Raw genomic sequence first — 17,673 nt, forward strand, 5'->3', positions numbered from 1 at the left:
GTGTCCATACATAGCGTTAACTGCACTTTTCGAGATAATTTCTCGACGTATGTGCCTTGTGAGATATACGCCTCTAAGCGCATATATGCTGATGTTTATACACTTATTGGTATACAAACACTAAGATATATTCCTCTCTGTATATATACACTGAGTATATATAATGAATATAAATCAGTGGACGTAAATACACCAAGAGATACATACCTATCGCTGTATATACATATCTTACGTGTATTTGTAGAGTAACCTGAGAGATATACGCATTTTGTATATATTCGTATACAATGAAATACACACCTCACGTGAATATTGACTAATATACACACCTTACGTTGTATACTTGGAGATACACACTTTGCATGTATATACACTGAGAGGTGCTCACCGCACCTCTCAGGGTTATCCCAGGTTCTCTTCACATATGATGCAATTTATGATAATCTATGTAACTGCATTTGTGTACACGTGAATAAACTTACTTATGTATATGCATTGAGAGATTCACACCTCGCGTGTATACACTGAGAGATTCATCCCTTTAGTGTATATACACTGAGAAACACACCTCAGGTGTACATACACTGAGATATACACAACTCACGTGTATGTGGAATTACATACACACTTAATGACACATTTCTCTTTATGAATTCCCTGGTCGTTGTTTACTACACTTCGCTGGCTGGTAATGAGCTTAATGCGACTGCTAGGTAGTAGAGAAAACTTAGTAATAATGTTATAGTTATCGACAAAATGTTAGGTAAAAGGACACAGATGCAAGTAATGTGACATTTTATTGATGCAACGTTTCTCTCTCTCTCTCTCTCTCTCTCTCTCTCTCTCTCTCTCTATATATATATATATATATATATATATATATATATATATATATATATATATATATATATATATATATATATATATATATATATATATATATGTATATATATATATATATATATACACGATCGAACAAGGAAAAACAGAACATAAGAATGATTCAGCTGCACAGAAGACTTAAGGAAAACTTGGATACAATATTACCGCTAACACAGTAAATACTCGTCTGACTGGTTTTTTCATATTTCACGAACATCCACACCCCGACGCTCCTTAAGCTTCCTTGATTATTTTTTTTTTCGTTGGGGGTTCTGTTTATGTTTTATGACGGACAGTAGATCCGCTGGTTCCTATCTGTACTGTTCGACTTTCTTCAAGGAAATGTGCACGGGATTAGGAAACTTCAGAAATTTTTTGAGCGTTATAGGTGATTGGGCTAAAATCCTATTCACCTTCGAAGTTTTCCTTCTGTTTTGTCTAGTCTTGTCTAACGCTGATGTACCCATTCACTGTCATTTCAGCGAACAAAGAAGGAACGTTAATACTTGCCCATACATCATGTTTTGTCTAGGAGTCAATATCAGGTCCTTCTCATTAAAGCAGAAAATATCATCATTGAGTTACAGGGCACCTTTTCAGTGTGTTCCAACAGAGTAACAGTTACAAGGCACCTCTTCAGTGAGATCCTTCAGAGTAACAGTTACAAGCCACCTCTCCAGTGTGTTCCTTCAGAGTAACAGTTACAAGGCACCTCTTCAGTGTGATCCTTCAGAGTAACAGTTACAAGGCACCTCTTCAACGTGTTCCTTCAGAGTAACAGTTACAAGCCACCTCTTCAGTGTGTTCCTTCAGAGTAAGAGTTACAAGGCACCTCTTCTGCGTGTTCCTTCAGAGTAACAGCTACAAGGCACCTCTTCAGTGAGTTCCTTCAGAGTAACAGTTACAAGGCACCTCGTCAGCGTGTTCCTTCAGAGTAACAGTTAAAAGGCACCTCTTCATTGTGATCCTTCAGAGTAACAGTTACAAGGCACCTCTTCAGCGTGTTCCTTCAGAGTAACAATTACAAAGCACCTCTTCAGTGTGTTCCTTCAGAGTAACAGTTACAAGGCACCTCTTCAGTGTGTTCCTTCAGAGTAACAGTTACAAGGCACCTCTTCAGTGTGTTCCTTCAGAGTAACAGTTACAAGGCACCTCTTCAGTGTGTTCCTTCAGAGTAACAGTTACAAGGCACCTCTTCAGTGTGTTCATTCAGAGTAACAGTTACAAGGCACCACTTCAGTGTGTTCCTTCAGAGTAACAGTTACAAGGCACTTCTTCAGCGTGATCCTTCAGAGTAACAGTTACAAGGCACCTCTTCAGTGTGTTCCTTCAGAGTAACAGTTACAAGGCACCTCTTCAGTGTGTTCCTTCAGAGTAACAGTTACAAGGCACCACTTCAGTGTGTTCCTTCAGAGTAACAGTTACAAGGCACCTCTTCAGCGTGTTCCTTCAGAGTAACAGTTACAAGGCACCTCTTCAGTGTGTTCCTTCAGAGTAACAGTTACAAGGCACCACTTCAGTGTGTTCCTTCAGAGTAACAGTTACAAGGCACCTCTTCAGCGTGTTCCTTCAGAGTAACAGTTACAACGCACCTCTTCAGTGTGTTCCTTCAGAGTAACAGTTACAAGGCACCTCTTCAGTGTGTTCCTTCAGAGTAACAGTTACAAGGCACCTCTTCAGTAAATAACAAAAAAAGGCACAATACCGTGACTGGAACGATACACAAATAACCCGCACATAAAAGTGAGAAGCTTACGACGACGTTCCGGTACGACTTGGACCATTTACAGTCACACTAACCAGAAGTGGAGCAGGACGGCTATATATATAGGCAGGAAGAGGTGGTGGTGGTGGTAGTAGTAGTAGTAGTAGTAGTAGTAGTAGTAGTAGTAGTAGTAGTAGTAGTAGTAGTAGTAGTAGTAGTAGTAGTAGTAGTAGAGGTAGTAGTAGTGGTAGTGGTAGTAGTGGGGAATAAGGAGGACGAGCCAGTCAAATACAAAGGAAGGGAAGCACTGCAAGGGAGCTAGATGCCCACAGAGGGAGAGCAAGCGCACAGAGGTGGGTGAAAGGGGAAGTTGTGAAATAAATAAAGAAGGAACAGAAACACGAGACAGAAGAGAGAAAGACAACCCAGAGGAGAAAAAGGAAAGAGGAAAGGGGAAGAGGGAGAAGAAAAAGAAAAAGAAAAAATGAGGATTCAGGTTAAGTCACGGGTGTTCCAAACTTCAGAACACCCGTGACTTAACCTGACTCCTCATTTTTTCTTTTTCTTTTTCTTCTTCTCCCTCTTCCCCTTTCCTCTTTCCTTTTTCTCCTCTGGGTTGTCTTTCTCTCAGCTGTCTCGTGTTTCTGTTCCTTCTTTATTTATTTCACTACTTCCCCTTTCACCCACCTCTGTGCACTTGCTCTCCCTCTGTGGGCACCTAGCTCCCTTGCAGTGCTCCCCTTCCTTTGTATTTGACTGGCTCGTCCTCCTTATTCCTCACTACTACCACTACCACTACTACTACCTCTACTACTACTACTACTAATACTACTACTACTATTACTACTAGTACTACCACCACCACTCTTCCTGCCCATATATAGCCGTCCTGCTCCATCAAACAACTAATGCCACCGACATCTATGTATGTGTACAATTCAAGTCCTCTAGATGCTACTATGGGACCGCTCGCAGCTCTCATCCATGTACGAAATTTGTGTCCCGAGGGAACCTTCCCTTATCGTAAGTCTACGCCAACCACTTCGTCCACTCCTGTACAGTTTGACTTTGTAAATGGTCCAAGTCGGACCGAAACGTCGTCGTAAGCTTCTCTCTTTTATGTGCGGGTTATTTGTATACACCTCTTCAGTGTGTTCCTTCAGAGCAACAGCTACATGGCACCTCTTCAGTGTGTTCCTTCACAGTAACAGTCACAAGGCACCTCCTCAGTGTGTTTCTTCAGAGTAACAGCTACATGGCACCTCTTCAGTGTGTTCCTTCAGAGTAACAGTTACAAGGCACCTCTTCAGTGTGTTCCTTCAAAGTAACAGTTACAAGGCACCTCTTCAATGTGTTCCTTCAGAGTAACAGTTACAAGGCATTTGTTTAGTGTGTTCTTTGAGAGTAACAGTTACAAGGCACCTCTGCTGTGTGTTCCTTCAGAGTAAGTTACAAGGCACCTCTTCAGTTTGTTTCTTCAGAGTAACAGTTACAAGGCACCTCTTCAGTGTGTTCCTTCAGAGTAACAGTGCTGTAGTTTATTATCAGACACTGTATATCAAAAAATTCTAAAATAAAACACAAAAAAGTATTAAAAACGTTTAATAAAGTGTAAAATATACATTTGGTGATGCCGTGGGAGACATGAGTCCGTCAGTTGCTCTTCTCGTGAACTTCACTTGCTGCAATTTTCAACAAAGTTCATGTCTTTATTAAGATTTAGTGTATTTAATATTATTTCAGCTGGTATAGCAAATTAATTTAAATGAATGAAAGCTGTGGAATGTGAAATCCTATTTATATCTATAAAATTATGCACTTTTCCTCTTAAGATTTTTAACCCCCAAAAATCTTAATTGTACTGGAAAGTTTTAAATTTCCCAAAAATTCTCGAAAATTCTCAGAAATAGTGTGAAACTGTTGCGAGAAATTCTTCACTACATATATTATGCTGCCTCACTCACTATATCCACCATATCATCGGCCCTATCCACCGAAACCGCTGACAAATCCTCCTATGGATTAGTCTTCCCGAAATGCACAGCATGTTAGTGGCTTTCTTTTGTGTTTAACAATATTTTATTACATGTAAACTACATTTTGTGTACTGCAGAAAGAAACAAAATTCGTGTGTTTGCCTGTTTCTTAGTTTGTTTATAAATAGCCTCCAAAACCACCCAAGCCTTCACCAAATTCTCCAAAGTTACTACTTAAACTACCCAACCCTAGTTCATACCCACCCACCTCCCAGGCCGCCGTTATTACCACCCAGTCCACCAGAGTCACCCAAACTGATGCCAAAACCGATTCCACTGAAGCCAATGTTATGACCACCCGTCAATGAAGAACTATTTTAGTCAAAGTACAGAATTTAATAAACAAAATCTATACTATATTTGCTAACGTAAAGTACATTAGAAAATACGCCAACAAACTGAAAGCTTGAATAAGTATTTTAAGTAACATCTGTATATGAATTACATGTTACGTTCTGTAGAACGAAAGTTATTGATTTGACAATAATTAAGTAAATAAATAGCGAAACAATCTCGAGAAGAAAAAAAGAAATCTAAAAAAATAATTGACAGAATCTAAACAAAATATAACCCTTTTGGAATAATATTCTACCCACCATAAATAACTCCAGGTGCTGGAGAACCATGAACGACGGCTACCATTACGGCCAACACTGTCAACAGTGAACGGATCGACACCATGCCTAACCCTTCTAGGATAGGGTAGGTGCCTGAGCCCGAGCCTTTAGCTCATAAGACTGTCATTCCCATTTGCCCCCTTGTGGCGGGGATGGCAGACCAGAGAGGCCTAGCTTGTGGCTAGGCCTGTGGACAGTTGGTCCCAAAGATGAGGAGGTACTTGTGCCTCCTCCCATGGGAGACTTAGGTCTCAGACACTCCCTAAAGAGGGAGCCAAGGCCGGGCCACCACTTGGAAAAGGCCCGGGCCGGGAGAATACCGGCGAATCTTTAATAATAATATAAAAATAATAAAACAGTGAACATTAAGGATACATGACAGCACAATGTACATCATGGATACATGACATCTCAATGGACGTTATGGATACATGACATCACAATGAATATTATGAATACCTGACATTACAATGGATATTAAGGATACATGGCATCACTATGTACATTATGTATACATGGCATCACAATGTACATTATGTACATGACATCATAATGTGCCTTATGGATACGTGGCATCACGATGTACATAAGATAATTTCCAGCTAATGTACAAATTTTTCCATGTCATCACGTTATACATAGAATAATTTTCTTTTGTGCATTTTTTGTTTTGTTTTGTTTTGTTTTGGTTTAATCACCCGGAATTGACTTTTACTTCTAAATTTGTTTTAATAATTACTGGTATGAAGAAACAATGATGATGACCTGATGACTTGTGCTACATTATATGCCTTTACGTCAGGCCGTCAGCACTTCACGTCTATAAGCAACTTGCTCTTCATTTTACACCACAATAGAAACAACTGTTTTAGGTTTTTTCCGATCTTTTGAAGATGAATTTGTAAATCAAGAAAAAGTTCAATATTTCTACACAGTGTTGAATGAAGCTGATACTATTTGGGTTCCTAATCTGAACCAGTAAAATAATCCACAGAAAGTGATAACATTAATAAATAACTATACTCCTCATGTAATTAGCTATTGCTGCGTTCATTATAGCCAAGAAAATAGTGTTCTTAAAACTGAGTTAACTGTTATTCTATTCTTGAGAATACCTTCTAACTTTACCATTTATCTGTATTCTGAAGGTAGACTACATCGAGATTTATCAATAATTATCCAGTAACGGTTTAGCTATTCGTGAGTGTTTCCTACTTTTTTTAGTAAACACTGACAAGGTAGGTTTCTCGATAAAGTGAATTTATCCCTGACGACTACCAACAACAAAGCAATTTCTACTTTTTTTTTAACAAGGCTTTTTAAAATGGACGAATTTCCTCATTAAGTTGTGAACCTGGAAGAATATAATAGTATAGTTCAAGGTCTTTAAACCTGAAAATCAGGTAGACGAGTTTGCCACTCCCGGAGAAATAATTGTGCTACATCACCATGACTCATCATCACACTAGCTGAACGCACGCTGACTCTTCAGTACATTATGAGCGCAGTTCTACTAAATTAAGGGGTAGCGCCGGCAAGGGATAAATAGACACTTAATGCAGTGAAATTTTTAATAGTTTAACGTTTCACGTACGAGTGATCTTCAGTACATATCACGGTGAAAAAATACAGCTTGTTAGGGCAAGTCTGTACATAATTTACGGACTTTCACGTAATATACAAGCCCGTACATTATGTTCTGTGCATAATGATCAAGTCCGGACATTATATATGAATTTCTACTTTACGTACGGTTCTGTGCATTATGTACAGACCATACATTCTACACTTTGCTCAGTTTTTACTGAGCATAATGATGCGTTGCTTTAAGCATGTAAAATTCAGCAAAATATATATCATGTCACTTTTACAATGTTTCATAGCAAACTTTACTGCTAGGAATAAGATTAATTTATTAAACTCATTTTAGAGCTTGCAATGCTTATTGCAGGATAAAATTAGGAAATACCTTATTATTTGCTAATTCTAATGAGTTTCTGGTCCACTATTAATTTCTTATAATTTATAATGCAATCAACCTTTGTGAAAGCAAAGTTGGCCACGTAACCATAACTAATTATTAGGAAACCCAATAATTAGTTACGTAAATAGATAAAAGATAATTTTTATTAGTTTTGCAATTTTTAATTCTACCGATATGGATGATACGAAGTGAATCATTTTTGTTCGGTTCGTTTACTGTCTCATTGCAAAGTTGAGTCCTGTCTAAGGTATCATGCAGCTCATAGCAAGCGGCCTGAGTTCCATGCATATATCTGTGTATAGCTAGATGAACAGTCACAGCGGGTAAAAAAATACTTAACTGTATGTCTTGCCTTGCTTAGGAATCGAATCTGGGACCTTTCGATATATTAGAGGACTTTTTTTTTATCTCTGAGTTACCAGTTAGGCACAGTTTTCCAACAGGTAGTAAGATAAAGCACAGGTGTATAGAGAAATGTTTATTCATATATATAATATGCAGTTGATGTCATGGGGAACCGGAGCAGCTGTTGATGTGGGCTTCACCAACCTTAACCTGAAGTGGGTAAAACACTTCTTTTAGTGAGAATAAATGTAATTATTTTCATTTCAGAAGGTATAGTAGATTATTTTAAAAGAATCAAAGTTGTAAAAAACAAATAATTCGCAGAACACGTTATGCTGCCTTTCTCACTGTATTTACCATAACGTCGGTCATATCTACCAAACCAGCCAAGAAAGCCACTCAGGCTGCTGCCGTACCTACATCCTCCCAGGCTGCAACTATACCCACCTAGGACGCCGCTATAACCACCAAAGCCAACCTATCTGATGGTACGGCCAAATGCACCTATTAAAAAATTTGGTTCTCTCTCACAAGACGTATTGATGTGGTAATACTTCAATATATTCATAAACAAAACCATCTCTCAATATTTATATGAAAGAAGTTAAATAAGGAATACTGGTAACAGTTTCGGAATAAAGTTCAACCCACCATATACAATTCAAGGTGCAGAAGAACCATCTTCGTGACCAATACCGTCGATACAGACAGGAAACGCTGTCCTATGGAAGGTGTAATATTTATAATGAGAATATGAGTATTTTCGGTAATAACTGAAATCATTAAGAATTATTAATCAGTGACGGAAAAGTTTCGCAAGGTCGTGAAGATGATGAAGCACAGAGCAGTGTTCACTATAGTTTTTGAATTGTGTGGTTGAGGATAGTAGCCACAGTGATGACAAAGGTGGTGTCCAGAACCTTACATACGGTATCTGACTTCCCTCATCTCTATTATCACACCATGGCATAACCTAATTAGAATTATCATATTTCTTTTTTCTACAGGAAATTGAAGCTCACAGTTTATGATTGAACCATTTAATAATCAAGTAGTAGTAATAGTAGCAGTAGTAGTAGTAGTAGTAGTAGTAGTAGCCGCAGCAGCAGTAGCAGCAGCAGTAGTAGTAGTAGTAGTAGTAGTAGTAGTAGTAGTAGTAGTAGAAATATTGCCAGTAGGACGTCGTGTTGCAGAGGTTGGTGAATGAATTTGGTAGATTATGTAAAAGAAGAAAATTAAAAGTGAATATAGGAAAGAATAAGGTTATGAGGATAACAAAAAGATTAGGTGAAGAAAGATTGGATATCAGATTGGAGGGAGAGAGTATGGAGGAGGTGAACGTATTCAGATATTTGGGAGTGGACGTGCCATTATAATGACGGGTCTATGAAAGATGAGGTGAATCATAGAATTGATGAGGGGAAAAGAGTGAGCGGTGAACTTAGGAGTCTGTGGAGACAAAGAACTTTGTCCTCGGAAGCAAAGAAGTGAATGTATGAGAGTATAGTTTTACCAACGCTCTTATATGGGTGTGAAACATCGGTGGTGAATGTTGCAACAAGGAGAAGGCTGGAGGCAGTGGAGACGTCATATCTGAGGGCAATGTGTCGTGTGAATATAATGCAGAGAATTGGTAGTTTGGAGGTGCGGGATTGCCAAAACTGTTGTCCAGAGGGCTGAGGAAGGGTTGTTGAGGTGGTTCGGACATGTTGAGAGAAGGGAACGAAACAGAATGACTTCGAGAGTGTATAAATCTCTAGTGGAGGGAAGGCGTGGCAAGGGTAGGCCTAGGAAAGGGTGGAGGGAGGGGGTAAAGGTGCTTTTGTGTGCGAGGGACTTGGACTTCCAGCAAGCATATGTGAGCGTATTTGATAGGAGTGAATGGAGACAAATGATTTTTAATACTTGACGTGCTGTTGGAGTGTGAGCAAAGTAACATTTATGAAGGGATTCAGGGAAACCGGCAGGCCGGACTTGAGTCCTGGAGATGGGAAGTACAGTGTCTGCACTCTGAAGGAGGGGTGTTAATGTTGCCGTTTTATAAACTGTAGTGTAAAGCACCCATCTGGCAAGACAGTTATGGAGTGAATGATGATGAAAGTTTTTCTTTTTCGGGCCACCCTGCCTTTGTGAGAATCGGCCGATGTGTAAGTAATAAAATAAAGTATTAAAAATAATGATAATAATAATAATAATAATAATAATAATAATAATAATAATAATAATGATAATAATAATAATAATAATAATAATAATAATAATAATAATAATAATAATAATAATAATAATAATAATAATAATAATAATAATAATAATAATAATATTATTATTATTATTATTATTATTATTATTATTATTATTATTATTATTATTATGTTTATTAAATATCAGTATTTGTAAACGTAACGATGACAACAAATTCTGTTTTCAAATAATATTCTACTACTTAAGAATTCCTACGTATACAGTAATTGTAAGTAGAAAACTTCAGTTCCTTATTAAAAATAAGACTGCTAAAGGAGGTGCAAACTTGAAGGCTACAGCAAATGAGAGGCGACACTTGTCGCCATAGTCATCACTATGGCTACGATCCTCAACCACACAGTACTGTGGTAAGAACTAAAACTTTATTATATATAATATAGATCTTGATAAATAAAACAGTTTGATCTGTCACTGATCATTGATTCATGATAACTTATATTATCATAACCTCATTAAAAACGTTACTCTTTTCCTCTTGACAACGTTTCCTGTCTATGTTGACGGCGTTTCCCTTTTTGGTGGTTGTCGTCTATGGTTCTCCAGCACCTGGAGTTATTTATGGTGAGTAGAATATTATTACGGAACTGTATCATCATCTTTCCAGCATCTTGCATTTCTTTTCTTTTCTTAAGGCTTTTGAGGATATTTTCCTCATTTATTTATTTATATTATTATTTTTTCCATGGCGAATAGTTTTCTGAAGTACTGCACACTATAGCAAATGAACAAGGAGGCTTTAGGAAGGGTAGGAGGTGTGCAGGCCAAGTGTTTGCAGTGAAACACATAGGTGATTAGTATTTAGATAAGGGTAATTAGATTTTTGTGGCAAGGATGGATTTGGAAAAGGCGTCTGATAGGGTGGGTATGGGGGCAGTGTGTCTGATATTGCAAATGTATGGAACTGGAGGTAAGTTATTGAAAGCAGTGAAGAGTCTATACGAGGATAGTGAGGCTCAGGCTAGAGTATGCAGGTGAGATGGAGATTATTTCCCAGTAAAAGTAGGCCTTTGACAGTGATGTGTGATGTCACCATGGTTGTTCAATATATTTATAGAGTTGTAAGAGAAGTGAATGCTCGGGAGTTGGCAAAAGGTGTCGGGTTAAAAGATAAAGAATCTAACTCAAAGTGGGAGTTGTCACAGTTGCTCTTTGCTGATGACACTGTGCTTCTGGGATATGATGGACTATGTGGCAACAAAATGCAAGGAGGCAGAGGAGAGGTTTGTTCCCAAGGGAAACAGAAATAATGGGAAGAACAGAACGAGTCCTTGGTTCACCCAAAGGTGTACGGAGGCAAAAACTAGGTGTACTAGAGAATGGAAAAGGTACAGAAGACAGAGAACTCAGGAAAATAAAGAGATTAGCCGAAGAGCCAGAAACGAATATGCACAGATAAGAAGGGAGGCTCGGAGACAATACGAAAATGACGTAGCATCAAAAGTAAAGACTGACCCGAAGCTGTTGTACAGCCACATCAGGAGGAACACAACAGTCAAGGACCAGGTAATCAGACTGAGGAAGGGTGATGGGGAATTCACAAGAAACGACCGAGAGGTATGTCGGGAGCTCAACACAAGATTTAAAGAGGTATTTACAGTGGAAACCAGTAGGACTCCAGGAAATCAGAACAGGGGGGCACACCAGCAAGTGCTGGATGAGGTACATATAACCAAGGAGGAGGTGAAGAAGCTGCTATGCGAACTTGACACCTCAAAGGCGGTGGGACCAGACAACATCTCTCCATGGGTCCTTAAAGAGGGAGCAGAGATATTGTGTGAGCCATTAACAAAGATCTTCAACACATCATTTGAAACTGGGCAACTCCCTGAGGTATGGAAAATGGCAAATGTAGTCCCAATTTTTAAAAAGGGAGACAGACATGAGGCACTAAACTACAGACCTGTATCACTAACGTGTATAGTATGCAATGTCATGGAGAAGATCATCAGGAGGAGAGTGGTGGAGCACCTGGAAAGAAACAAGTGTATAACTGACAACCAGCACTGTTTCAGGGAAGGAAAATCCTGTGTCACAAACCTGCTAGAGTTTTATGACAAGGTGACAGAAGTAAGACAAGAGAGAGAGGGGTGGATCGACTGCATATTTTTGGACTGCAAGAAGGCCTTCGACACAGTTCCTCACAAGAGGTTACTGCAAAAGCTAGAGGATCAGGCACACATAACAGGAAAGGCACTGCAATGGATCAGAGAATACCTGACAGGGAGGCAACAACGAGTCACGGTACGCGACGAGGTGTCAGAGTGGGCGCCTGTGACAAGCGGGGATCCACAGGGGTCAGTCCTAGGACCTGTGCTGTTCTTGGTATATGTGAACGACATAACGGAAGGGATAGACTCAGAAGTGTCCTTGTTTGCAGATGACGCGAAGTTAATGAGAAGAATCAAATCGGATGAGGATCAGGCAGGACTACAAAGAGACCTGGACAGGCTACAAGCCTGGTCCAGCAACTGGCTCCTTGAATTTAACCCTGCCAAATGCAAAGTCATGAAGATTGGGGAAGGGCAAAGAAGACCGCAGACACAATATAGTTTAGATGGCCAAAGACTGCAAACCTCACTCAAGGAAAAAGATCTGGGGGTGAGTATAACACCGAGCATATCTCCTGAGGCGCACATCAATCAGATAACTGCTGCAGCATACGGGCGCCTGGCAAACCTACGGATAGCGCTCCGATACCTCAGTAAGGATTCGTTTAAGACTCTGTATACCATTTACGTCAGGCCCATACTGGAGTATGCAGCACCAGTTTGGAACCCACACCTAGTCAAGCACGTCAAGAAATTAGAGAAAGTGCAAAGGTTTGCAACAAGACTAGTCCCAGAGCTACGGGGATTGTCCTGCGAAGAAAGGCTGAGGGAAATCGGCCTGACGACACTGGAGGACAGGAGGGTCAGGGGAGACATGATAACGACATATAAAATACTGCGCGGAATAGACAAGATGGACAAAGACGGGATGTTCCAGAGAAGGGACACAGACACAATAGGTCACAATTGGAAGTTGAAGACTCAGATGAATCAAAGGGATGTTAGGAAGTATTTCTTCAGTCATAGAGTAGTCAGGCCGTGGAATAGCCTAGAAAGTGACGTAGTGGAGGCGGGAACCATACACAGTTTTAAGGCGAGGTATGATAGAGCTCATGGGGCAGGGAGAGAGAGGACCTAGTAGCAATCAGCGAAAAGGCGGGGCCAGGAGCTGTGACTTGACCCCTGCAACCACAAATAGGTGAGTACAAATAGGTGAGTACACACACACACACACACACACACATATATATATATATATATATATATATATATATATATATATATATATATATATATATATATATATATATATATATATATGTATATATATATATGCATTAAGATCACAGTAAACAGGTGATTTCAGAATATGCAAAACAACCACTCTGAAAGAATAGAGAAATTCCAAGCGCTTTCGTGACTACTCACATTATCAAGGAACTATAGTTCCTTGATAATGCGAGTAGTCACGAAAGCGATTGGAATTTCTCTATTCTTTCAAATATATATATATATATATATATATATATATATATATATATATATATATATATATATATATATATATATATATATATATATATATATATATATATATATATATATATATATATATATATATATATATATATATATATATATATATATATATATATATATATATATATATATATATATATATATATATATATATATATATATATATATATAACCCTTCATATGTTAACCTTATACTGCTCGAATATGACAGTATGCTGAGGCAGATTTTTACGAAAGTACTTATTATTACTCTAGAAGACTGGCAGTGGAATCAAGCTACACATCCAGTCAGACTAGGAGGCATTGGTGGCCGCAAATCATCACAAATTGCGCTACCTGCTTTTCTGTACTCATGCGTTGCATCCAGAGGGCTTGTAGCAGCGATACTTCCTGAACATCTTAGGGACAAGATTGGAGTCCAAGACCAAAAAGTTCATTGAAGGAGCCATGATAAGGGATAATCTAACGGGCTCTGGAACCAGACCTGCTCCCCCCAACAACTACAAACAGTCACACTGGGATGGCCCGACAGTAAAGAAAATAGCCTCAGCAATGCTTTAGAGTGTGTCAGGGAAGGATAGAGCCCGCCTATTGGCAGTGACAGCTCCTCATGCAGTGGACTGTCTGTTGGCTGTTCCCATCTCCAGCCTTGGCACACGTCTCGACCCACAGACCATCCGCATTAGTGTTACTCTTCGATTTCCCACCCTTATTCTCGCCGAACACAGGTGTATTTGTGGCAGTGAAGCAGCAGACCGATTCGGGTACCATGGTTTTGTGTGCCGTAAATCCGAGGGAAAGATTGCAAGACATGAGGAGGTTAATAACATTATCAAGAGGAACCTCACAACAGCCGGTTGCCCAGCAGTAAGGGAGACATCCCAACTATATATATATATATATATATATATATATATATATATATATATATATATATATATATATATATATATATATATGCAAGGAATTTGCGAGAGCAGGCGAAATATACACAAACACTGGCTGAAGGAGACTCGAACCTACGAACCTTAGGACAAGGTACGCAGTGCTTTACCAATCTACCCACACTGGACAATACCTTGGCGTGTAGCATGCGCTACACGTTTGATCAAAGGCAGCCAGCTTTCAGGGAGAAGGCTTACAGCTTTTCATCTCATCCCCTGCATGCATCAGCCTTACTAGAGATTTGAACAATGCAAGGAATTCGCGAGAGCAGGCGAAATATACACAAACACTGATCTCTGGCTGAAGGAGACTCGAACCTACGAATCTTAGGACAAGGTACGCAGTGCTTTACCCATCTACCCACACTGGACAATACCTTGGCGTGTAGCATGAGCTACACGTTTGATCAAAGGCAGCCAGCTTTCAGGGAGAAGGCTTACAGCTTTTCATCTCATCCCCTGCATGCATCAGCCTTACTAGAGATTTGAGCAATGCAAGGAGGTCTATTTGTGTATATTTCTCCTGCTCTCGCGAATTCCTTGCATTGTGTATATATATGCTTGTCCATGCATGTGTAGTGTGACCTAAGTGTAAGCAGAAGTAGCAAGACGTACCTGAAATCTTGCATGTTTATGAGACAGAAAAAAGACACCAGCAATCCTACCATCATGTAAAGCAATTACAGGTTTCCGTTTTACACTCACTTGGCAGGACGGTAGTACCTCCCTGGGCGGTTGCGGTCAACCAACCTACTATGTAGAATATATATATATATATATATATATATATATATATATATATATATATATATATATATATATATATATATTCACTAATTTTATTATTTCATCTTAAACTGCTACTACTAGACTCTCTGTTATATATACTATTTCTACTTCCATTTCTATTACTACTGGTAGTGCCTCATTAACTAATACCACGCTTCTGCAACAACTAGTATTTCAGCAGCTAATTCCTCTACACCACCACTTCTACAACTACTACTACTATTAATACTGCTGCCACTAATATTTGTGGTATTAAAAGTACTCCCCTACCAGTATATACTGATATTCTTTGTTTTTCTCGCCTCACTTGTGACGTTACAAGGGTACAGGATGAACCGAAAAGTAGTCATAGTGTTCCTATCTAAAGCACACATCATTTGTGAACTTCCAGTTGGTGCTTATTATTACTCTTATTATTATTATTATTATTATTATTACTATTATTAGTACGTAGTATTGTTGCTGTTGTTTTTAATGAGAATTCTCAAGTGTATATGCAAACACTTGTCTAAAACCTTAGGAAGTAATGCAATGAGCATGACTGTGGTAAGAATTCTCTAAAGTTTTCGTTTGAACCAGTTTACATTCATAATACAACTGAGTGGTTCACAAAAACAAACTCGAGAAACAGTGTTAAGTTATGTAAAGTCATAAGTTACATTGAAGAAGGTAATACGACAAATCACAGTTGGAAATAGATATATTTATTTAAAAAATATAATGTGCAGTTGGTGATGTCATGGCAACATTACCATTATCGCAGTAAGCGATAATCTCACCTTCCATACCCTGCAAACAGCAAGAAAATTATTCTCATTAACATTACTTCACTAAAAAAATATATTTATTTAACACTTCTTCAACATATATTTTTATGTCAACTTTTACCACAAAATATTTTCAGCTGGATAACAGTGAAAAAAATTCTTCACTGAACACATTAAGATGCTTTACTCACCATATCCACCATATCGTCGGCCATAACCACCGAAGCCGCCACCAAATCCTCCCAAGCCACCACCATATAATCCCAAACCGCCACCGTACCCTCCCAGTCCGCCACCAAAACCACCTAGGCCGCGGCCAAGACCACCGAATCCGCCGCCATAGCCACCAAAGCCGCCGCCAAACCCACCCAAACCGATTCCATGGCCGATTCCACCGAAGCCAATGCTACGACCACCTGCGAATAGAAAATTATTTTGGTTACGTCATACGATTTATGAAATTTATATCTTGACTGTTAATGTTCAGTAAATCAGAAAATACATCTCAAAAATGTATAAATTAATATTATCAGGTAAATAAACAAAATAACGTCAAAAGACCTAAAGAAAAGAGTGAAGTGCAAGCTGCTGTAATGATGGTGGAGATTACAGCTCCGAAATAATATTCTACTCACCATATATAATTCCAGGTGCTGGAGAACCATAGGCGACGGCCACCATCACAGCCAACACCGTCAACATAGAAAAGAAACGCTGTCAAAGAGAAGGAGTAATATTTATAATGAGATAAGGATAACGAAAAGTAAATATATTAGTATTTTTGACGTAATGCTAATAAACAGATAATATTCTTTAGATCACCATATCTCATGCATATATTAACAGTATTTACCATGGTTGTAGTTGTTTAGTTGAGGATCGTAGCCACACTGATAACACAGGTAAGTGTCCAGAGCTTTATATATGACAGTGGCGCCTCCCACCTGCTGTAACCTTCAGGCTTGCGTCTTGTATCATGCCACAGTAATACCCGTTTAGCAGCCTTGTTTTTATTAAGGAAGCGAAATTCATTTCTTTCAGTTACATTCATCAATTATTAGGAAATTCAATACATTTTATTATATTGATTATTTAGGTGCACGTTCAGTTATGCAGATAATAACGGACAACGTTAAGAATAATAACGACAATAATAACATATCATTATTAATATCAATATCTGTATAGATAACGATGACAAAAAATTCTATTTTGAAATATTGTTGAACTACTTAAGAATTCCCACGTATACAGTAATTGTAAGCAGAAATCCTCACTTCCTTATTAAAAACAAGACTGCTAAACGGGTAATGCTATGACATTATAGCCGAGGTGCACACTTGAAGGTTACACCAGGTGAGAGACGATACTTGTCGCCCTAGTCATCACTGCGGCTACGATCCTCAACCACACACCTGCTACAATGGCAAATACAAAAATTTTATTTTATATAATATACATCTTGATATATATAAAACAGTTTTGATCTTTGCTTCAGGATAACTTATATTATTGTAATCTCATTAAAAACGTTATTCTTTCCCGTGGACAGCATTTCCTGTCTATGTTGACAGCGTTGGCCTTGACAATGGCAGATGTCTGTGGTTCTTCAGTACCTGGAGTTATATATGGTGAGTAGAATATTACGGAGCTGTATCATTATTTTTCTAACATCTTGCATTTTTCTCTTTTCTTTAGGTCTTTTGAGGTTATTTTGCTTGTTTATTTATTTATTTATTTATTTATATTATT

At 38.5% G+C, this 17,673-nt stretch overlaps 1 protein-coding gene across 1 annotated transcript; it reads right to left on the reverse strand.

Annotated features, from left to right (window-relative positions):
- Window positions 1-15,815: 15,815 nt before the first annotated feature.
- On the reverse strand, window positions 15,816-16,685 carry LOC128691513 (uncharacterized). The gene is made up of 3 exons (XM_070088976.1): window positions 16,557-16,685; window positions 16,113-16,337; window positions 15,816-15,943 (listed from the first exon to the last, which is right to left on the reverse strand). Exons 1-3 carry the CDS (start codon window positions 16,621-16,623, stop codon window positions 15,930-15,932), a joined length of 306 nt encoding a protein of 101 aa, XP_069945077.1. The 5' UTR covers window positions 16,624-16,685; the 3' UTR covers window positions 15,816-15,929.
- Window positions 16,686-17,673: the final 988 nt, after the last annotated feature.

Source organism: Cherax quadricarinatus, chromosome 26 (genome assembly GCF_038502225.1).
Source record: "Cherax quadricarinatus isolate ZL_2023a chromosome 26, ASM3850222v1, whole genome shotgun sequence".
Lineage (NCBI taxonomy): Eukaryota > Metazoa > Arthropoda > Malacostraca > Decapoda > Parastacidae > Cherax > Cherax quadricarinatus.